We start from the raw sequence: 25,164 nt of genomic DNA, 5'->3' as shown, positions 1-25,164 counted from the left end.
CTGTACTTCAGTGTGCATGAATTTAGCACCTACTTACAGTACACCCGTCAGCAAAACCACACAGATGAATGGGTAATGATTCATCCATACATTCCCACCGAAAAAGGTCATCTCAATTCCACTAATGGCATTTTTCAGTGCAAAACTGGGCCCCGGGTCTACAATAAACCTGCAAGATCTAGTTCAGCGAGATCAGATGGATTAGAATGCTTCTGTACTCACCAGAGTTGCTGAAAGTTGTGGATCTCAGGACATAAATGGAGAGATTGGACAGATGAACAGGGGAAGAGAGCGCAGCTGTGTCGCTGTGCGGATCAGTTCATCAGCCTTTGGACTTCTTTCCAGGTTGATAAGCGGCCCATTCTGTAAGCATGAGGGCAAATCAAAATAACACACCGTGTCGTCATAACCGCCTTGTCAGTCATGCGATGCCGCCATACGTTGCACCTTTTCCACATCAGGGTCTTTGTGTAGTCATAAGGGGTTTGCCTCAAAATCACGGGTGAGAAAACACAGCCCATATGTGTACCGATTTACTCATCACATGGTTAAATGAATCCTTGATCAGGAACATCTGACAGAGGCAGGCCGAAGGGCACTTTTAAGTCTAAAATTCTCCATTATGTTTTGGTTTTGACCAAACAAACTTACATGCTTGAAATTGTACATACTGAATGTATTTTGGATATTTACTGCACATACGTACTGATAAGTTATATTTCTAGTTTATATATCTACTGTCTTCACGTAGTGTTCGTGTAACGGTAGAGCCGCTAACCAGATAGGGATCCCAGAAGTCTCTTGGGTTTTCTCTTCCAGGTCATGTGACCACGTGCCGTCACACTACCAGAAGACTTGAAAGAATTGTGTCTGTCCAGTGTACCCTGCCTTTCAATCACATGCAAACATATGAGAGAACATTACAAAAATGTGACGATAACACAATTAATGACAAATGACAAAAAATGAGGTTTTACCTGAGCAACTCCTCCCTCTATAAAAGATGACTTCTTCCCAACAAGATTCTGCAAGAAGAGAGTCGGATATTAAATATTTGCATACTTATATATCCATACATAAAATGTTTCACTCATGTCTTTGGTTTAGGTGTCACGTTTTCAATTTCACTTGTGTAACACCTCTCACAATACATTCTTTATTGTTCCAAAGCAGATTCTCTTGGGAATTTGGATATTGAGCTAATATAGCACATTCTCATCCTTTGTTCAACGTAAGCTGGATAAAATGAGGATGTATTATACATCTGAAACACATTATTACAATGAGGATCATCTCTTACGTCTGCAACTGCGCCGTCAAATCCAGACTTCAACTTCAAGCAATGTTGGATTGCTTTAAACAGAAAAGAATGTGATTATCAGAGTATGCAAATAAATATTTCACAGTAAAAAACTCCCTCTAATGTTTTTTGTTTAAAAAATATAATAAAAATGACTTTAACAAATGTATGTTACATGTCAGTTTGGAAAAAAAAGGTTGATCTATGTCACCTTTTGTCAATTATTAATAAAAAACACTAAATTGTTCGTTTTATTTATTTCTAGTTTCACCGAATAGTAATAATAAGCCGCTTGTCTTACTGTGACAAAATAAAAATGATTGCGTCCATCATAATATCAAATGAAATATTAAGAAACTATTACTTAAAATAATTAAACACATTTAAACAAATTCAATTATTTTATATATTATTGTACATGATGCCATGTAAACTGAAAGCTCTGAACCTTGACCTCTTTAAAAAAAGTTCGGAGTACTTGGACAACACTGCCATCTACTGGCCAAATCATGCACTTTCATTTGCTGTTTGAAGACTCAAGAACTTGCAGAAAAAACAGAACGCACAAACTAATACTATAATTATCTAATATATAATATATATGAAGCTATATAAAGAATCAGAAGAAAACTTGTTAAATATTGGCAGAGTTTAAACACTCTTTAGCTCTCAGCTGACCCAAAAACCAATTTGGCCGATGTATTTCAAGTCTTTGTGTGGATGCAGATAAAAACACTTCTGCTTTGTCCGAGTTTATCAGTTCCTCAAAAGACGTTACAATCTGATCTACTGTTTGACATGAAGCCACTTCAAAGGCTCCCTAGATGTAATTCTATAATGATGTCGATGGAAATTCAGCATAGGGGCTCGACACACAAATCACACTATATTAATGTTTAATGCTTTCCAAAAGCTAAGTTTATATTCCTTCCCACATGTTCTCTCAGGGTCCCGTCTTCAGCGTTTACAGATTATCACCTGACCCCCAGTCAAGGAGACTGTGATGGAGAGCACAAATCAGCAAGATAAAAGCTTGCTTTCCTGATTGAGTTGTGGTGGCCGCGGAGATCAAAAGATCCATAAAATACATAAGTTATCTCTTTAAGACACAAGGCCCTGCAAAACGCACTAGATGTAGTGCCACTGGCCACTTATTAATATGACAGCATGCTGGTGATACAATAAACAAGTCCCTGCTATGACGTAAATGCATATTTATTACGGCAATTGCATTATACTCGGATTCGGTTAGTGAAGCTTTCAATCCAAAAACAAAGACAAACACATATGGCAAATGAACATGTTTAGTGTTTCCTTTCAGACGAACACCCTTTATAATATATTTACAGTTATTCCAATACTGCAGCAGTAACTCAAATATTTTTCTACCATAAATGAAATATTAATAGGATCTAAACTATTTATATTGTGTGCATTAATAATAAATTACAGCCCTTTTAACATTGTGATTCAAAATGTAATATCAAGCTTGAAAAACGCCAATATTTTTTCATTTCCATACAGCCGGGGGATTATAAATTAACTTTGCTAAATATTGTAAAGCACCTCATGTATTAATCAAATACAAGTAAATCTTGGTGGGCATTCAGAAGGAAACAAAGCTACAACAGATCAAAAGTGAATGGTGTTACTTTAAACATTTCATTGTTTACCAAGAAACAAACAAATGAATGAAAAAACACAGACACTCTTGAGTGGCTGTAAAATTTGGGCATCAAATGGCAATTTGATGGAGACATTAAATGAAGAAAGTCCACGGCAGGGCTTTTAGAGAAACTGCAGACTCTTTACTCTGTCATGGAAAAGTCGGCTCGGTTCTGCCGGTGTGCAATTTCATTAGCGCTTACGTGGAGGCGGTCATTGATTTGCAAAGGAATCTCTGTGAAATGCGGGTCTAATCAATCAAACGTCTCCAATAATTTTAACCAGATACGTTGCTTAAATTTACAGGGCCAAGGACTCCATTTTTATGGGATAGCCCCCCTCCCCCAGGTCACAGAGGAAAGCTGTAGGAGTAGTTTTGCTCTAGGAACCAGGTTTGCTCTGGACATCTACCACTGACCAAAACACAGAATTTAAACGTAAACATTTAAAATACACATAACCATTTAATAATAATACATACTGTAAAACAAAGAGCGCATGTATTTGTGCCAAGCTGGTTTGATGTGCAACCTTCAGAAAGCAGAGATCAGAGATGATAAATCATAAACTGAGGCTTTTTTACTTTTCCCATCACAATAATTCTGAGCTTAACTAGATTAAAACACTGTTAACAGACCATTGAGCCATTAAGCAAATGGAAGAAAAAAACAAAACAAAACAAAGCAGAGCAGAGCAAAATGTAAGATATGCAGTATTAAAAAAACTCAACATGATACAAAATCACAAAAACTAACTTGTGAAATATACAAATATAACAGATTTGTTTCACCCTAGCTATGATCAACCATAAATTCTCCTGCAATCATAAAACTTTCTTGCTACTGTAACTGTATGCAACTCAAACAAACACAAAAGCGCGATGTGATGAAATGTGATGAAAAGAATATGTGCGTGAGTGCGTTCGGATTCTCATCGCAGGATGCTTTGAAAGTCAGCATGAAAACTTGGGAGCGTTTAAAAAGGGAGTCGCAGTTTCAGCAGCGCAAGCACAAGAAGTGAGCAGAGCGAGTGCGGAGGGATTACAGAGGAACAAAACAAGTGCAGAAGCAGAAAGCATAATGTTAGGAGAACTGCTTATGTGCAGAAACAGTCTGACAGGACTGCGAAGGGCCTGTCACTGCCACACAAACACCATCAAAGGAGCTTATCACGGGCCCTTTAAAAGCAGTTCACCAACGCCAGCTTCACGTGTATGACTTTGACAGCTCTTTTCATTTTTGGCATTGACAACCTGTTCAAACTGTAGACATTAATGCATAAGCATGCCTGACGACGTCTTCAAAATAATGTCTCTTGTATTAGAACTAGGTTTAGTAAACAACACACATATTTATTTAATATTTAATAAGTGTATAGCATAATTATATACATTGGCATATTGTTGGAGAGCTTGTACTGACCAATCAATAACTTGGATTTTATGTGTGTGTGTGTGTGTGTGTTTGCGCTTATGGGTCAATAACAAGAATGTTTGGTCAAAGGTCAACATTTCTAGATAAAACAGTCAAAAGTATTCATATGGGATCAAATAGGATTGGTTTCTCTTAAATACCAAAACTGACAAGTATTGAAATATAAATAATATTAAGATAAAACTTAATGCATATTTCACCCATGAATTACAGGCTTTTAATGAGACTTCTGAAAGTTAAGTTACAGTTAATGCAGAAACTGAAAACATATTCATAATTATATATAATTATAAAGCGTGTATTCAAGTCATTATCTGTATTATGAATTGTATTTTTAATGTGTTGTAAAAAATAATTTATATACGGGAGGAAAAAACGAACCTCATGTTATTGACCCACATACATTTCTAGACAGAGAACAATGTGTCTTTGTCATGTCTACAATTACAAGCAATAAAGAAAAAACGAAACAATTAATAAACGTATTACAGTACATGGAAATTTTTGGTTAAAATATCAGCTGATATACTTTCAAAATCAAATGAATCTCTTAGACAGCCAAAGTCAACGAACTGAAAACAACGTAGTGTGTGGCAGTAATTCTGAGCTACCGAAACACAACATGATCCATACAATAAATTATGAAATATTTAACACAAGCACGGTGATACGGTACATGCCAGGATATGTTTTTACAGGTCCTGATCTTGTTGTCAAGCAAGACACGAAAGAAAGATGATAATAATTAGAAAGTTGTCTCAACAAATATCCAAATCTCAAAAGGCAAACTAAGCCAAGGTGTCAATGAATTCTATAGAGACCTCTACCGCCTCACAAGTGATATAACCCAATATAGCTTTGAGCCAAAGCTTGTGAAATATGAAGTGATGCTTTTAATATCTAATACTGAAACTCAGTCAGCCAATAAATTCTGTGCAGGAGCTTCATTAACTCTTATAAAATTATGCAGTTTAGAAAAATGACAAACGACTTAACACATGAAATAAGTCATACGACGCGAGGATTCGAAAAAGACAGAAGGTACATTTTTGGGTGAACTGTGCCTTTAAGGATCTCAAGTACAGCATAAGGGCCACACAGGCCGAGCCTTTTCATAGTCTTCTAAATGTGCTCTCTTCTCTATGGCAATATTCAATAGCTGTATCAGCCTATCTGGACACATGCATATTACCCAGTCGAGTCATTACACTTTATATGTCCTTGGCGTTAATTGAGAGAGCTAATGCCATTTCATAGATATCCTTTAGTCGACCTCTTTTGTGCTGGACTCCTTTTGTATATTGCAGTTTTGTGCTGAGCCTCAGACAAGAATGAATCCCCCAGAAGCCTCTATTCCACCTGGGTATCTATGCCTGTGGGAGACAGGCACCCCTTCACGGTGTGCGTTCACAGCACAAGTCTCTCGCACACTTGGTGAAAGGTTAGAGTAAAGTAATGAGGAGTACACTACAGAACAAGACTGTACATTTGTTTTTAATACTCATATCTACTGCTATAAAATACTGAGTAAGTGCTTAAAAGACATTTCACACAATTTTTGTATTATTATATATAATTATATTATATATTATTGAAACATTATTACTTATTGAAAGTATTATAATTATTATGATTTATAATTAATAATAATATTGTATTAATATATTATCATCATTATATGTGTTAATTAATATTAATATATTGATAATATGTATTTATATTTATATATTTACCTATTAGTATTATATATTATTATTAAAAAGTACTACTACTACTACTACTTATAATAATTATAACATTTAACAGTATTATTATTACTAGTAGTAGTATTAATATTATTAATATATTTGATTGAATTAAATGTCAATACGGTGGTACATAAATGCTATATAAATGCGAAAACATTCAATACATAATCCTTTTAAATACAGTTTACATTTGTATACAGTTTCCTAGGGCAAAACTTTTAGCAAAATTTTTGTAAACATTGCCCCTTTTAACATTCTAATATGCACATTTCTGCTCTCATTCAGCAAGATAATAAAAACAAAACTCTTAAGTCGTTTCTCTATCCGTCTTTTAATAGGTACTGTCTCTAAAAATGGTTAAAATTGTTACTATAAAACTTGGTGATGTTTTCCAGCCTTTCTGATAATAAGGTTCACTGTTTTCCTCACAATTGTAAGTTGTTTGGGATAAAAGTGTCTGTTAAATCCCTAATGCCTGCGTATGCAAATGACTCATCACTGCACACTATTATTCTTTAAAAAAAGTGTTTTCTTCACAATCAGTAAGTAATACATTTCACTGCTTTTAAAACTGCTTTAAAAAGCTGGAAAACGTCAATATGTCTTCTCATATATAAAAAGGAAGAGAGACAAGCAGGAATGCTTGACACTTTCACACTTCTATGCTTGCAGAGGTTCCTTTTCAAGCCCTTCAAGTCTTAATCCAGCAAAAATGCTCCTTCAAAATTTCAAAGGCACGTTGCAGATTTGAATATCTCCTCAGCTCTGTACCTCCCCCCTCCAGAGAAGAATAGATAGTGATATCTTGTGCTTTATACCTTCACTGCTGAGGTATTAGGGAAGTGAGGGATGCTGCTGTGATGTCACAGACAGCTCTCATCGAGTTAAGATAGAGGGGAATTAACCGATGGATCAAATCCCCAAACCTTGTGGGAGAAATCGCAGAGCGCTAACTAATCTGCAGCTCTCATTTTTCTACGGGAAGAAGATTGAGTCTCGACTTGTGATATGTCAGAAATCAAATAGATCCTGTTAATTACATTACACTTAAATGATTCACGGGTTGCCCACGTCTCGAGTTTAATTCCATGGTTAAAAACATGTTCATAATGTTTCTATCAGTCATGAAACAGAAAATGTATGCAAGGGTAATGTATAAACTGTATTTCATGGTCCTATTCAGCTCGATTTGACTCTTCCCTCTTGCTGTAAAAGAGTGTAATCACCTGAGATATTATAGTTACATAGAGTTTAACAGGAAGAATCAATATGAACTTGACATTGATAAAGCAGTGCATAAGGTCATAAACCTTTATTCACTAAAAAAACCCACTATTTCAAATACTCCATAGTATACTTTACTCAACAATTTTGAGCAGTTTAATAAACCCAGAAACTCGATATTTGGCCTAACACACAGCATTTCTCAACTGGGCAATATATCTAAATGTATATTTAATAACTTATGTTTAAAAAGTTTCCAGACACAGTTTAGCTTAAGCCAGGCATGCCTTAGTTACATTTACATACATTTAGTCATTTAGCAGACACTTTTATCCAAAGCGACTTACAAGTTGGATTAAGATATTTATGTCGCTTTTATAAAAGTCCTTTAGAAGGATACATAACCGGTGTGCATCTCGTCACAAAACAATGGCATATATTTCTAGCTGCCATGTCTGTGAAACCGGGCCTAACTGTTTGATTTCAATATTTTTGTCTCTACAGTAGAGCTGGGCGATAAATCGATTTACTCAAATGTATAGTTTACATCGATTTGTTTGAATGAAAATCGGGTTCCCTCTTGTAGTTCTGAATGGGCTTAGCCCTTCCCCCACGCATTGCCATTTAAGATACACAAACAACATGGCAGCGATCAGGGAAAAACACGTTTCCAATCAGGACTTGAATATTTTCGCGGAATTGCGCATAATTTAAGTCATTTCCGCTAGTCTAGCTTTAATAATGCGAGAAATTCCTGCACGACATGTATTTGCTTCAAATCTTATTTTGAAATAAATTCTCAAACCCGAACAAATTACATGTGAAACTGGCTGACTTTATTCTAACAATCACCAACGGTCTCTGTCACTTGCGTCGGCGTGGGATGCGTCACACTGATCTTAGTTACACTTGCTCAAGTGAATGCAACGCGCGCATATAATAAGCTGTTTTATTGAAAATTGGGGATTTTTTAGGCCATATCGCCCAGCACAACTCTACAGTATATGGTTAGTTAAAATATACCATACATGTCTCCTATGGTGACAAAAGTGTATTGAAACAACTTTGACTAATAATATATTAATAACATATTATTAACATTTATAATATAGAATAGCATAAGAGAGGTTTATCTTCATTGTTTGTTTTTTTCCTCCATCTTTGCTATCACACCAAACGACGCAATTACACATTTATTTATATTATTTTTATTCATGCATTCGGCAGACGCTTTTATCCAAAGTTACTTACATTGCACCACACTACACATTTTTTTTACACATTTTTCAACTACCCATATATTTATTTACTCTGTGTACATTATATAGTATATGTACAATTGTTTAAAAAGTGTTTTTCTTAAATTAACAAAATACTATTAAAAAGCCTTAAAGGGATAGATCATCTACAAATAAAAATTCTTCATTGTTCATTGCAATTTTGTCACTGCAAACCTTTATGACTCTATCTTCTGTAAAACACAAAAGAATATATTTTTAAGATCGTTGGTAACCAAACAACATTGTATTGTATGAACTCAAAACTACTGAAACATTTATCTCTTCTTTTAAGTTTCAGAAGAAATATATGTTTTTGAACTGCATTAGGATGAACAAATGATGACAAAATGTTATTTTTGGGTGCACTGTCCCTTTAACACTCTCATAGTAGCAAAAATAAAGAGGAATTCTAACACTAGTTAAATGAAACGGTCTTTTGAACACTTAATGCACATCATACCTGATCAAAACTCACAAATATATTGTAAACATTCAATTATTGCCCCATACTGTTGTTGTCTAATAGAGCTCACACACATTAAACCATGCAGAGCTGAGAGAAACTAAAGCCTCCTTCCTCAATCTGTGCATCCCTCAGAACACAGCATAGTTCCTGCTGACTTAGCTGTACAGATGCTTTGGATGAGCGAAAGCGATCGTCCCGGGAAAGTGTGTCAGGCAAGCGTATTTGTTGTGGAAAGGACAAGCCAAGATCTATCCTAAACAGACGGTGAACGCGCAGTCAAAACACGCCTGATGTCTACAGGTTTAAGATGGCAGGCGCGCTCAGAGGTCCATTTATGCAGCTAAAAATGACTTTACAAGCAGCAGGACACACCTTCTTCCCTCACACCCTGCCCCGCTGGGTTCAATCTGGCCATCGCTGCGGTCACAACTCTCCGGATCGGAGGCCTTTGCCAGCGAGCGTGTGGGAGGGCCTCAGCGTACACTGAACAAAAACTGGAGCTTTTAGTAAAATCTCTTGTGAGGTTGTAGGTTTTATTAGAACACATTTGCACGTAAATGGTTGTACCCTCTCTAGTGATGCTGGGATAAGCGGGGCGAGGCATAGGGGAAAATGCTGCATCATGCATGGTTGGGCGTTACGGCATGTGACCTGCAGGCACACTCCTATCTTGGTGGTGTGGGGAGGGGATGGGTGTAAAGGAAAGTGAGGGCCTGGTAGGAGAACCTGACCTGAGCCTTATGCCATAGTGACACTGAGCGGATTATGTCTAAATAAAGCCTCAGCACTGCATGAATCACTCTGCTACTGATCCCACTGCTGAATGAGAGAGAGAGAGAGAGAGAGAGAGAGAGGGGGGGGGAATAAGAAGCAATTTCCAAAAAAAGAGAAGGAAGCAAAAATGTGAAGTGGAGAAGGCGTTCATCAGTAAAGTGCCGTGGCTTAGTCTAAGAGGCTTGAATAATCAGTGGTTAAGCTGTCAGCCCTTCTCTTACACCACCTTACAAACTCCTGTGTGCTTTTAATCAAACAAAAACGCTGAGATCCAGTCATCTTGCCAAGACAGAGCCAGAAGACAGGCTTCACAGTCTCTTTAAGATGTATTGTGACATATTACATTTCTTGCGACGCACAGGTGCTAGATGTAGAGTACATTGTGCCAACAAGCACCTTCTTTGTGCTCCATGGAGGAGAATAAGTCATACAGAAGAACACAAGTCAGAGTAAATAATGAAAGAATTAGTTGTTCCTGTTTTGTTTTCCTATTAAAAGGAATAGTTCACCCAAAAATTAAAACTAGCTTCCAGTATCTGTGGGCTAAATTAACATATCAACATATAAATAGCTTTGAATTCGAAATTGTTGCGAACCGTATGTAATTGATAATGTACAGGCGGCCGGTTATTGCAGAAATAAGCACCGACAGTGTGATCAGGACCTGACGCGAACGGTCACATGAGAATAAAACTGGACATGAAATGTGAATTTGTAAAAAAAATCGAAGGCAGACCTTCTGCGAGGAAGAGCCTTTTACTTTTGGTTTTAAGGTAAGATATGACGTTCAGATGTCAGGGACAGGCAATTTGGTTTATTCATTTATGCATTTGGCAGACGCTTTTATCCAAATCGACTTAAATGCATTATCCCATACATTTGTTTCTAAGTATGTGCAATCCCCTGGGATCTAACCCACGGACTTGTTAACGCCATGCTTTTACCTCTGAGCTAAAGGAAAGCTGTATGTTTAACATATATGTTATTAAAAGATAAATTTACATTTAATTTGTCAAAAAAAGTGTCAAAATGATTTGTTGCTTCCGGGTAATTGTGTGTTATTAGCTTATCTGGGAATAACGAACCTGCAAATGTCACGACTGGCCAATCAGAATCCAGCATTCCAACGAGCCGTGTAATAAGACATAATATCATATGACTACTAGCCATGAGACAATGAGTTATTAATGAGTTATCGACATGTTGCCATTTTTCTAATTATTTCCTGGATGTGCTTGTTTTGGTGTCAATATTGCTAAACAAACACAAAGATTAAAAAAATATATATTACAAACCTATCATTTCAATTCAGAAGACAAACCTGTAAAGGCATGGATTAAGAGATAATAATCCTAAGGTGCATAAGGTCATTCTGACTAAACCTCTTTTCACAAAAACAACAGTATTTCCTGTAAATACTGCCTAGTCCACTTTACTCAACCATTTTGAGCAACAAAAAAAAGACCTTATTAGACTACAATTATTATTATTTTTTCGGAATTTACTACTTATATGTGAGTGTTTAAAGAAAAATTATCATTGTTGTTTCTTTCTGTAAACTACTGAAAATATTTCTCAAATAATAAAAAAATATATATATGCATGTGTTATAACATTGTATTATATGTATTATATGTATATGTATTATAAATATATATATGTATTATTTGCATTTATATGCAGAAAATTGAAACAAACATGGTCAAAATAACAAAAAGATGCAAACAAGAATGGCAGATCTTGAATACTGCAAAGAAACAAGTTCATATTCATGTTTAAACAACATGATGGAATATGACTGATCTTTTTACAACTTCTTTGACAACATCTTTGCATGCTGTCAGTCTTTCACATTGTTGTTGGGGGACATTATGGCAATACATGCAAAAATACTGATCGGAGGCAAAACTGGAGTGATCTCTTCATTTTTTCCACTACTGTAAACTAACCCGTTGGAGTTGTTGTTGTTGTTATGGGTTACTTTTACAGTATATTGGATGTATGTGCTATTTGGAGCTTAACTAAAGTGCAAATTCTCAGAAAGAAGTTTCCATATGTTCCACAAGAAAAAAAAAGCACTAACTTGCAACCAAATGCATTTCCAGACGTAGTATATAGCCTGGACTCCAGGAGTGATTAAAGTGGATCATTGACAGATTAACAACAGGACGACCTGACTTAATCAAACGGAAAGCAGTATCAGCTGGGTTTACGTGACGCACGGATCTGCGAATTCAGGGAATCCTGTAATGTTTTCCCAACCTTTTGCCAGCACATCTCCACTGCATCATACATTGGAAACAATAAAAATAGCATTACCACCCAGCCAAGCATTAACAACGACAGCAACGGGGGTCCAGGGCCCTCCCCCCCCCGAGCATCCTGGCTCCTGATTGATCTCATGGACCATCGGCGGGTTAAATTACACTGCAGAGTGGTTTTGCGAAGAGACAAAGGGCCCGAGATTTCACAGGCCGTAATTCTTTCCGGCCTTTACTTTGAAAAGGTGCAGCGTTCAATTTCAGCCCCCAGCAACACTTTGCATTCGCTTATGAGTTATGACACAAGCATGACGTTTTCAACTTACTCTTAGGCCATGCGGAGGAGACCTGCGTATCAATAAGGCCGTAGGGAGGATGGGAGAAAGCTGACTCTCTGTTAGCACCAAGAGCCTGTAATGGAGTAATTTAATACTGTAAATAAAAGCTGTCCCTTTCTCTGAAGTCAAGCTGGCTTCTTTCCACATCCTACTAGACGCGCAAAATCTGATGTACTCCTACATTTTTGTTTGGATCTCAGTCCGAAGTGATATCCAGACTCCCGTAGCTTGCTGGCAAATACGGTATAGGCCAATAGTAGAGGCCTTTTCATAGTGCAACTCTGCCGAACCAGCAACTCGGAAGCCAGGACAGCATGAGATCCGGAGGAAAAAAAAACAAGCCAAAGCACAAAAAGACCAGCTGCTTCTAGATCACGGGCGTCAGCGGAAAAAACATGTCTTGTTAGTGAGAATATAATTGAACTCGTCTGGCAAGTAATAGCTTTTCCCAAAACTTCACGCATCTGTTTTGCGCTGATGAAAATGTAGCGCGAGGTAAATATGCAACTGAAACTAATCGAAAGTGGTTTAGTAAAAATAAGTCTTCATCGATGACATTTCCAATTTACTCTAATTTAAGAATCTGCCTATATTTGTAATCATAATATATGTGATAAGCTGGACTGATTTTTAGCACGGCTTTCAGATGAGTCCGTGAGCACACGTCTAAAATAGACATCGATATGCTAAAATGCAGAGCAAATCCACACTGACTGACAGAAACGTTTCAGAACACTTGAGCTGTCAGTGAAACAACTTTTTTTATCCAAGAACCAAGTGGATCTAAACGTAACAGCTCTTTATTACTTAAGCAATTCGACTCTCGCTCTCTGAAAGTGTTTATGTTGCGTATTTGTGCAATGATTTAGCAATGATATAAAATCAGCAAAATAAAACGCTGAGTTGTTTTTCAGTAAACATAGAAGCCTTCAAATGAAGACATTCAATGCCCTTCCCGAAAGGACAAATTATAATCAGGGTCGAAAACGTCTAGCGTAAAATATGCGTAAAATTGTGCCAAATATGCATGAAATTGTTATGCAAGTAAATAAAAGTTGGCCCTGTAACTATATTAAGAACTGCAACAAAAACTGCAACAAGTTTTAATAACATTATGAAAGAAATTAAAACTTCATATCATATACGATTGAAAAAAAATGAGGTACAAATCTTAACATGTTTGTTTCATGTATGCAGCGAGTGGTGCAATGAAACTAAGCTGCAAGAAAATGAAATTAAGAGAAAAGATAAACAATCCCATTGTCATGGGACGGAATATATTTAAGTTTTGATAAACATATGTGCAAAATACAGTTTCATGGCTGGTAAGAAATGAAGGGTATATTTGCAAAAACAAATAATTTAATTCATTAAACATGCCGTATGCATCCCGTGGCTTTAGTGAAATCCACTTTACAAGGACTGCCAGGACACAGGGTGCTATATAACCAGATAGATCAATGCTCGGCTCTTAAAAGGGTGTTAAATAAAGAACAGTAAAAATCCTCAAGTCCTGCCGTGTTCCTGTAGCACATCTGTGTAAGCTAAAGATCTGATTATTGTTTGATCAATCTCTTCTGTGCCCCACTGTTGGATACATGCCAGTGTGGGACTAAAGGAATAATAGTGTTAATGAAGACACTTGTTCTGAATTTACACACCTAATTATTACTTTTACTGACCTTAGATCATTTCCTTCAACAACTCAAAACTGCTTGATCAAGTGACTCTTTATCCTGTCTAAGGTTTGGACACAGAGCTGATAAAATATATATGTATAATGTGCTTGTAATTATTGAGATGCTGTTATTCAAACAGATCAAAAAATGTCTGTGGCCAAGCGCTAAAGCTGTGAATTGGAGTTTCAAACCTTGTCGAACACTGGACTGTATTGATGGTTGTATGCAGCACTTATTTACATCCCCAGGCTGTCAAACAGGACCACTTTGTTTTATTTGCTATATGGGCTATAAAGCCTTAGACCTGACACATACAGTATCTTACGCAAATGCCTCTAGGCCAATTCCCGATATTGCTGTGTTGTGCTCGCCGATATACTGCGAACAAACCGCACCACAGTATTCACACTTTTTTGGGAAATTCTAAACAACAAATCAATCACTTAATAGGAATTCTAAAAATACTAAAATAGGAGAAAGTAATTAAACACCAAATGCCGGTTTTCCAGACAAGGCTTAACTTAAACCAGGACTATGCCTTCGTTAAATTGGCATATTTACGTCCCTTTTCTAAAAATGTCTTAGAAAAAAAAACATTACGTCTGTGCATCTTGAGAGAAAACAATGGCAGTGACATATTTTAAGATGCCGGTGCAAATTATTTTTAGTTAAGACAGCTCAAACATTCATTTTAGTCTGGGACTAGCCTTAAGACTCAACTGTGAAACCAGACTAAATAAAAACATAAAACAACATATAAATACAATATACAGAACAGTGTGCTTGCAAAACGTTGACTAAGTATTTAAGTACTTCACTCTTAAAAACAGGAGCTTCATGATGCCATAGAAGAACATTTTTGGCTTAATGGTTCCGTAAAGAACCTTTAACATCCAAATAAATTTTCTGTTTCACAAAAGGTTCTTTGTTTAAAAAAAAGGTATTGTTAAAAAGGTAAGAGAGAAACGGTTCTTTGTAGAACCCAAAATTGTTCTTCTATGGCATCGCTGTGAAGAAGCTTTTAAGCACCTTTATTTCTAACAGTGTTGGAGTGCATTTGTGACATTATGGACCATGCAAATGCCCAGATTACATTCTAAAAAACTTGTTTGATTCAATCAGTCCCGATAGCTGTAGACAACAGTTTGTGCCAAATCCAAAGAAGTGCAAGAACATTATTGAAATATTTCCCTTAAGCGTGTTTTTATTAAAATACGGACATGCAAAAAATAAACACTGAAGTGTGTAAAACTACTTTGGTTCGTGACACACAGCATCGATTTCTGTAGCTGCTAGGCATTACGGGACTTCAGAGGAGGCAGAGATGTTAGATAAAGAAAGTAAGCACTCTGCGTGAACTAAGTTTGGGCTAGAAAACAGTGACCTCACAGATTGTAATCCCTCATCTCTCTCCGCACGCCTGCCTTTTAGAGGAAGTGCCAGATGGAAAAAACTTGAAAGCTAAACAGTGTGAAGATGGGTGTGTGAGAATGAGCGAGAGAGCCTGCGTGTGTGTGTGTGTGAAAGAGAGAGAGCAAGGCATGCAAAGAGGAGAGAACATCTTTAAAAGCACTAAAGCAGAGTCCCATTTAGCTTGTGTCTTACCTGCACAGAGTTGATGAGACGGGACGGTGAAGTGAGGATAGTCAAAGGGGTTGTAGGAGGAGGGTGCGGGCGGGTTGATCCGGCCGCTGACGGGTGGTCCGGGAGGGAGGAAGGAAGGATGGAGTGACAGGGAGCAGGGAGATGGGGAGGCCAGAGGGGGATATCGAGCACTAGTCCTCTTTTTTTCTCTCGTCAACCCTCCGGCACAGAGGCAGACACCAGTACCTGCAGCCACTCAAATAACACCAGAGAAAGAGTCCTCACATCCACACACGCTCCGGCACGGGGAGGAAAGAGAGAAAGCCCCTCCCGCTCCCTCCCGGGAGCCAATCGCGTGCGGAAATCACCGGCAGCGAATAGGAGAGCAGGCAGCCGGTGCCATGCCCTAGCCAATAAGTGCAATTGCTCATATCCAGTTGGAATAATTAGTCAGAGAGCAGCATGGAGGTTCTCTTCTGAAGGACAGACAAACGGGCGCACTTACCCAATAAGTGTGATTTAAGACCGCAGCCGACATCAGAGTAATTAGATTGTGAGGCGCTTAACCTAGCAGAATAACTCGGCATGCTCCACTGCAGAAATGGCAGAGGCGAGGGCTACATCGGAAAGGGCTGCAATGAAGTTAAACAGGCAGAAATGATACCTATAAAGAAAGAAAATGAGTAAGGAATTCTGCCACTGTGATCAATGCACACAATTATCACTCTATGGCATTTTGACATTTTGACTTCGCCGTATTAACAGTTTCACCACATATATCCGAAACCACAGAGCCGGAACACTTCGTTTCATAAGGACCTATTTTTCTATCTTAAGATCGATATTCAGGCTCGCTGAATGAGAAATAGCAACTGTTATAACTGATAAATAAAAAGCCAGATTCTCTGAACAGCAGGAAAGGCTGATTTCAATTATATTTACATTTATACATCTGCCAGACACTTCTCTTCAAAGTGATAAAGAGCAAAATAGATACACATTTTAAAAGTAGGGCAATTCTGTGCAAATGTCAACCAAGATCAAGCTTTTACCAAAGGTTTTCACTATACTCTCTTAAAAGTTTTTGAAGCATTGTTTTCTGAGTAATGGGTCAGTGAATTGTCACTTCCGTAACTCTCAATATTCCTCATAATTGGACATGGGAAAATTAAAGTAAAATAACTATTTTATGGTCTTAAAAGAGCCAACCATTCTCTATTTGTTGGGTATTGTTGCTTTTTGTTTGTACATTTAAATGACAGAAATCCTGCAAAGTATGTCGTCTTAAAGATGTGCGTTCTTTTTGTCAAATCAATACCACATTTTTTTTCTGTTTGAAAATAGAAACATGTCCTTAGACTAATACTTTTCTGATGTCTGGTCTCTTCGGGGGTTCGGTAAAATGTGAGCCTGTCTGTGAAAACCAGGCTTTTATTTTGAGATAACGAGCATCAAAGTTGGATTTCAACCATTGATTTTAATATGACTTCAATCTTTGACATGGCCTTTCTCGATATTAAAGATAAACATTTTCACAGAATTTACACGATCTGTAATTGTTTTATATAAAAACAGTAAATAACCAAAAATGAATTAAGCTGGGTTTTCACAGGCAGGGTCACAAATATAATTCAAATATATTCCTCACAGACGATTCGATATTTTGATAATTAATACATTCTCTGAGATGTTATATTTAAAGTTTTGACTGAAAATGACACATCCATAATGCAGGAATTAACCAGTATGCATGCTTTTCGTGGGAAACGTACGCTTGCATTTCGAGCGACATGCTCTACCTACTGAGCAACAGTAACACAGATGTGGAGGCAGATGTAATATTGACCTAATGTAATAATGTCCTATTAACAAGCCACAACCAAGAGAGCTCAATACACTCTCAGTCTGACAGGATGGATGTACCTTGGAAGCGCTTATCCATGCGCTCAAAGTGGAGAAACTTCTGTAAGCACCCGATTCCGCTGACGTCCAAGCGACGGGGGAATATTTTAGGGTCGGGGCTTCCAAGCTTTTCTCAGCTTCTCAGAAAAGCACCAGGCACATGCCGGCTCGGTGAATTTCATGCAGGAGCAAAATCGATGCACCTATCAATAACAAAGTGCACCATGGGTAAATAACATGGGCAGATATGCGTAGCATGAGCAAGCACAAACATGTGATGATTCAGAAGGGGGTTTGCTGGTTCCTCTTATATTTCTATCATTTCATTTACTTTTAAACATGTCTTTTCTGTAGAGCTGCTTCAAAGCTATGTAAATTGTAGGAACACTAAGGCCTATAAAAACTTGACTCCTGTATTCACCCATGCCCTGCTAGCACATACACATACAAAGCACGTCTTCCTGTCAGTATAGACGAGAAAACCAGTTTAAAGGGACTGTAGTATAGACTATGGCGCGCACCGAGTGCCAGGCTTCCTCTGAGAGGACCGGGTAGGAGAGAGAGGGCCCATAAAAAATGCATGAGCAACAGGAGGAGATGTCACATTGGATATGTTTCCGGCTGCAGACACACCAGTGTGTGGAGAGCTGCGAGTCTGAAAGGTGAAGTCGGGGATAAGAAGTGAGGAGAAAAGCACTTAACTTCCACAGCTAAAACCTGCCAAAACTGTTGCCACGCTGTGCCAGCGATAACGCAGATTTAGACACAAATCCATCAATGCGCAAGAGATTTAATGGCTTGATGGGTAAACATCGGATACCACTGTATAAAGCAAACATTTATTTAGTCTGTAGATAGGCTGTCGTTACATTTCCTGCCCCACTGATTTACATTTGGGGTAAGGCATTTTATAGTGACAGATCGCTTTCATTATAAACACATTTACCACGAGAGCGTGGCATACCACGCTTACAATTTCGGTTAGATAGCATCAATTATTCATTAATTCTGGAGTACAATCGTGCTTTAAATGTCATGCTTAGCAGGGAAGATGGACCCCGCTTACACATGAGGATTAATAACGTCTGCCACTTTATAAGCGGATGTCATTATTTTAAGGTTTGATATATTTGTGAATTGTCTTTGAAACTGCCAATAAACAGTTGATATCATAAAGTTAATAGTATTCATAAGGTCATATGCAAAGGTGAAAAATGAACGGCATGAATTAACATCGGGCATTGGCATATTTGGCTAAAGGGATACTTCACCCAAAAAGGAAAATTCATCAATCATTTACATCCTATACATTTCTTTGTTCTGATGAAAACAGGGAAAGATATTTGACGAATGCCCCCCCCCCCAATTGACTACCATAGTTGGAAAAAATACTTTATAGTTTTTTGTTTGTTCTGTTGAACACAAAATAAGACATTTTGAAGATAGCAAACAGTTCTGGGGCACTTTTGACTACTATCGTATTCTTTCCTACTATGGTAGTCAATGGGGGGCAAAATCTTTCTGGTTATAAGCATTCTTTCAAATATCTTTCTCTGTGTTCATCAGGACAAAGAAATGTATACAGATTTGGAACAACTTGAAGGCGAGTAAATGATGAGATCATTTTCATTTTTGGATGAAGTATCCCTGATTTTGGTGTGATCCAGATATTTTGACGTTTTATGCAAAGTATACACAATACTACTGAAACATGATGTCCTCAATTTGCCATTTGTTAAATGTGAAGATCCTGCGGTTGTTTTAAGAAAGTATAACAAACTCGCTGAATCAATCCTTTGTATTTTTGAGAGCAAGCTTATTCAAATGATTTGTAAATCATGACCTTGCAATCACTATGATCTAATTATCTGAGAATTTCCTTCTATGTAGTCCAACAATAAGACTACGCTGTCCTATACACATTTCTGAAGCACAAGCGCTGCCGATTCATTCGTGTGGCATCTAATTTAGGCTGAATCTCATTGACAGTTTTGTCTGATGGCACCTTCGAATACAAAGACGAGAACGCAAGAGAGTAAATGAAGCATCAGTGTTAACCAGCTCCATGAAGCCAACAGCATTCAGCAGCATCACATCTTTCAGTGACTCACAAAGACAGCATAAACACAGCACGTCTAACAGACATGGCTTTACCTTCGCTACCAATGTAATTAAAGCCAACATCTTGTCCGCTCTCGTATCATTACCGTCTGTAGACCATTTGGATGCGCTTTGTTATTACTTACTTGCTGCTAAATATAGATTTCCTGTGCCAGCGCTAGAGATTGCAGTCAGCTGCAGATTGTTCGTCGTGTTTGCAGTCACAAAGATTTACGTAGACACTATATCACTCAGCAGGGTGCAACAAGCTCTTGCGAGGGGAGAAGCCAGATTTGACTCCGGGCCCCCATCTGATAATGTTTTTTTGGAGAGGGGGTTGGGGGCAATTAAGCAAAGTTTCTATTTAACAGTTGGATTTAGAAAACTGCTTTTGTGCTATGCTGTTAAATGCTCAAAGTAGGAGAAAAAAGCATGCTTTATTGTATTTTGATTGTGTGAACCACGCAGGTCCATTCTAATCAGAAATGAATGACTAAAAGTCAATTTTAAAGTCAAAAAGCAATTAAATATTTTCACCATTCATGCCCAAGAGAAAAGATTCAGTTCGTTGAGCACACAGCCGTGCATGCTTTAACCTTTATCCCCAAAAAACTGTTCAACCTCACAGTTAATATTAATAAATAAGACCCACTCCTTGTTCATTAGTACATTTTCAAATAACAGTAGGGTTCAAAAAAGTAAAGTCGGCTGATTGGTAAATGTGAAAAGTCAGCACAGCTATAATAAAAATGGATAAGGTGACAGAATGCACACAGACACAGATGAGTAGCCTTATACAATGATTTTCTAGAATATATCATATATCGTTATGAACTATCAGCTGTTTGTTTACTATTACAACCATTACACAATTCATTTATGTAGTGTGTTTTAGGTGTTTTCCAGTAGGCTTTAATTCTATTTGTTCCCATCATCCACCATAATATCCAACTAAAAACCCCAACACATTACCAGACGAAACCCACATAGACCATTATAGTTTACATTAAAACCAAAACAATCCCATTACTGTACATTGAATCCATCAGAATGTCTGTGATGGTTTCTATTGTTTTAACGCAGATAATAATTTATCGCATTCGTGACATGCAGTCAACGATAACAACAATAAAACTCTGAGAACACAAGCAAGTAGGCTAATTATTTATCCCTTGAGTGTGAAGCATAAATACATTTCCGAATAATATATACATCATGTTTTCGATTGTCACATGACCCGTATGGTTCATTCATGGCCTGACAACCGCCGCGAAAATAATTAAACTACTAGAGATATAAATACCTGGTACATCACTTGCCTACATTTTAAATGTGTTTTCATGCTCAGCGTTTTATCATATTTGTTTTTCATTTCATAACTTATAACATTTGCACCGTGACACATCCAGCGATATCCAAGCGACTGCGTAGGAGTTACATCAAAGTGCCGCGAAAAGGATGCAAAAGCGTACGTCTCGCGGTACTTTGATGTCATATGCCGATCGGTCTGCGCAGCGCACCGGGTCGAACTCGCTTATTAATTTAGGCCTTCTTATATTCACCAACATGTTTAATAAATGCACGATCTTAAACTTGCCATACGTAGACAGATCCATCGGACGTACGCGCCTGGCCCGAAGTTGGCCTGGGTTTGGTTATAATATAACTATTTATTCTATATGTAATTGATTAAAATATGAAATACTAACTATATTTGATTGTATATTAATTGTATTTAATTACATTTAAACTGCTCAGTTATTGATTCTTTGCTACCGGATGTTAGGTTTGGGCCACATAACATTTATGTTGTTGAGGCTGAAATCGTCTATATTTATGTGTTTCACGTACCTTGCTTAAATATTTCTTTTGGTGACCCTCTATTTGTTCTGGCTATATTCTGCACAACCATTCTGATCTAAGATGAATACTTGTGCTTTTCTTTTGTTTCAAGCAAAAATACTAAAAACATCTGTCATCTTGCCGAGCTCCTGCAGTGTAACTTGCTGTAGCCTCCGTAAATCAAATCTTGTATAATTATGCTGTTTTTGTCAGAAAAATCACATGGTTCAAGTTCCTGGATACGCAGGACATTCCTTTGTCATTTTCATATTGTTCTTTTTCATTTTTTTGGGATACTCGGACGTTCCCAAATGCTGTTACCATGGGGTATTTTACCACAGCATTGGTTTACTCGCCTGAAATGCTTGCAGAAGACCTTTAAGTCTTGGGATACAAAAGGGGTCGCTTCACCAGCTCCTGTCAGCAGTCTCTGATTTGTGTCTTGATGGCCTCCCAAGGCCACTTCGCTAAATCCTATTGAACAGGCTGTAAAACCTCTCAGGCGGACAGAGGAGGGAGGGATTGCAATGTCATCAAAGGGGCATGCTGTGCAATTTAGAGACATGCATGAATCAGGACTTCGGCCCCTCAGCCATAAGCGCAGAGCAGACGTTTGCGTGAGACTTGTTCGCTGCTTAAACAGCATTTAGTAGAAAAGCACAGTTTACAATTCAAAGCACTGCAATGAAGAGCACTTATGCTTATCAACGATGGCTTTTGTAAGAATTTGAGGAGGGGGATTAAACTGAACGTCACTTAATCTTAACTCAACCATAAAGGAAGAGTTCCTCTCATCATTTCTCACCTTTTAGTCATTTCTAAACTGCATGCGGTTTAGAATGAAGCACAAAGTGAGGTCTTTACACACCTTCATATGAATACAATATTGTTTATATATTATCGTAAACAAACAGCGTGCCAGTTTGAATATGATGCAGTTTTGAAGCTTGACAGTAAATAATAAACTATTGTTTAGAAAACATTTGCATAAAAAAAAGGAACTTTGTGTGTTGAGTGGACAAAATAATGATTTTAGTCTTTATATACTTATTTAAAATAATCTCAAATAATGGGTAAAACATATCTTTTTCTCAAATCAGAATTTAAGAAACATACCTGTGAGAGGAAAAAATGTATTTATTTTCAGTAATCAGACAATGAATAACAGTGTTAACGGTAAACACATTCATGATATGAAATGGCTTGTGAATGATGTCAAGAATGTTAATATTGTGCATGAATAGACAAAACGTGTATGTGTGTCATAGTTTAAAAAGCTGTGCTAATGCATTGTGGCAAATAAAAACTATTATTTATTCAGTGCCTCTGAACATGGTATAGCACATACTGGTTAATGAAAAACATAAAAAAACTAGAAATCCACATGATTGTACTGAACACATCAGTAGCACTACAGTGGATCAGGTGTCTGAAATTCTATATGGACCGAAGATAAAGTGTCTTTAGAAAACATATCTCTCCAAACACTGTCAGCAGCTGTTTCATCAATGAAAAGCACCAAACGCAACAACAACTCTTTACGTCTAACAATGAATTCTTGGATGTGTAACTGTTATGGAGTAACAGCTAGAAGCTTACATCTTTTTCTACATCAATATTTACGTCACAAAAATGCAAATCCCCCTCTTATGTGGACTATCAAAAGTTCTGGATTCAACCAGAAATGTAAAATAAAAAATGTCCATATGAAATTTCACATTAATCACAATAGAAAAACACAAGTGATCCTATAGATGCGACAGAATTAAAATCATTTTGTTTTGTACAAAAGGCATTTGAGGGATAAGTATTGCAATTTTCAAGGCACATCGCTTTACCTAATGATTTCTTTTTTCACAAAAGTTTGTTTTAACTATTTTAGTCTTGCACTTGTATCTGTGTAAGTATTAAACAGATTCTGTATAAAGTGCTTACTAAAACAGAAAAAAAATCTTGTTTGTTTCAGTTTTAAATCATATTTTAGCTCTCTTCATTGCAAAATAAATATTTTCTCTTTTAATCCTAAAACTATATCAAGTTTGCCTCCTTGGTATCCAGCAAACCTTGGATAAAAATGGAAATAGTTTGGACGAATAATCGGAAATGTTACACAAAAATATGTAGCTAAACTTGGTTAACTATACCAATTGACATCAAAAAATAAAAACAGAACAACACAGACAACAAACAATTCATATACAAAATTTTATATGGATACAGTTACTGTAAAAACACTGCCTTAGTTGGCCTCACTTCTCTGGTTTAACCCCCTGAAATTATGTGCCACTGCCCTGAGAAAGAGCAAAAACCTCCACGTTCAACTTGCCTCTTTGGCATTGCGATGAGGGAAAACATACACGACTAGCAAATTCTTCTTAAGGCAGATTCAGTTCTTTTACATTTTTGTTTTCATTCCTTTTTTCCAATCGTAGATACAGGCGTATGTTGGAGTGTATCTGAGGCTGTGTGCAGCTGGAAGAAACGGACGGCTTTATTTCTTGGACTGTGACATGTAGCTGTTCTCGATACACAGCACGATGTAAGACCCGGAACAGCTGGTGGGGGTCTGCTGGAGGAGTTGACCCGACTGCAGATTCGAGGACAGGCCTGTCACCGCGTGGTCCCCAGCCCTCCACGTCTCACAGTAGTTATCCATCTGCCGGTGACCCTTACCATTGGACCCGTGCCAGACCATCTTCTCTGGCCTACAGAACAGGACAGGTTTTTTTTTACATTAAAAAGACATAAAAGACATGCATATGACAAACACTAAAAGACAATTTTATTTTACACTTCATAGGAAAAAACAGATCAATCGATTTGCTGAATTAAAAAAAAAACGTAAAGGTCCAGTGTATGAAATTTAGCTGCATCTAGTGGTGAGGTTTGCAACCAATGGCTCACTGCACCCCTCCCTTTGGAAGCACTACGTTGGCTCTAACAGCACTAAGATGTCGTCATGTTTTCGCTTCTTTGCCGAAGGAGGTAACGTATTTACAAAACACGCTCTGTAGAGCATTCGAAATTCATAGAAATAGCTCTCTCGAAGGTAATAAAGCATAAAGCTTTATTATCTAAGGTCTTTATACACCTCTGAAGACATAGTTATAAATATTATATGGCATTTCTGTCAGTAGATCCTCGAAAAAATTACTCATTGGACCTTTAAGGCATCTAGTATCATTTAAATAGTATATTACCGAACAGAACTTTATATAGACGGTTTCATCTTAAAGGCGGGGCATCCGATTTCCGAATTACACTTATTTAGACAAAGTCGGGCCGAGTACCCAAACAACCTTGTAGCCAAGGTGCACAGTGCACAGAATGGACATTAATCTACCCGAGCGCTGACGAAAGCGAAAGAAGGGGGTGTGTCTGTTTTGGTGATTTGAACATCAACAACGGCTATGAGAAATCGGACATCCCGCCTTTAACAACATAAACAAACGTTACTGCGCATGCACACTTTTGTGACCCCAACTGAACTTCCGGTACACTTTCAAAAACAGAGTGCCTGTATATTATTACTGATAACAATCTAAAGAAACCGAGAAGAACAGTTACT

At 37.4% G+C, this 25,164-nt stretch overlaps 2 protein-coding genes across 7 annotated transcripts in view; both read right to left on the bottom strand.

Moving 5' to 3' along the window:
* The window catches only part of pcbp3 (poly(rC) binding protein 3), a 48,180-nt gene extending 32,117 nt beyond the window's left edge, over positions 1–16,063 (bottom strand). The window contains 5 exon segments of the mRNA XM_056754759.1: positions 223–363; positions 779–884; positions 978–1,025; positions 1,301–1,353; positions 15,774–16,063. The gene's annotated coding sequence lies outside the window, so the exon portion shown is untranslated.
* A 6,652-nt stretch (positions 16,064–22,715) lies between these two features.
* Positions 22,716–25,164, bottom strand: part of col18a1a (collagen type XVIII alpha 1 chain a) — a 70,077-nt gene continuing 67,628 nt past the window's right edge. For all 6 annotated transcript variants that reach the window (XM_056754735.1, XM_056754736.1, XM_056754737.1 and 3 more), the window contains one exon: positions 22,716–24,301. In XM_056754735.1, the coding sequence (XP_056610713.1) occupies positions 24,088–24,301 (214 nt within the window). In that variant the 3' untranslated portion in view covers positions 22,716–24,087. The remainder of the gene's footprint in view (positions 24,302–25,164) is intronic.

Source organism: Triplophysa dalaica, chromosome 8 (assembly GCF_015846415.1).
Source record: "Triplophysa dalaica isolate WHDGS20190420 chromosome 8, ASM1584641v1, whole genome shotgun sequence".
NCBI lineage: Eukaryota > Metazoa > Chordata > Actinopteri > Cypriniformes > Nemacheilidae > Triplophysa > Triplophysa dalaica.
Note: the sequence above shows the minus strand (reverse complement) of the source record. Positions and strands in the feature narration are given on the sequence as shown.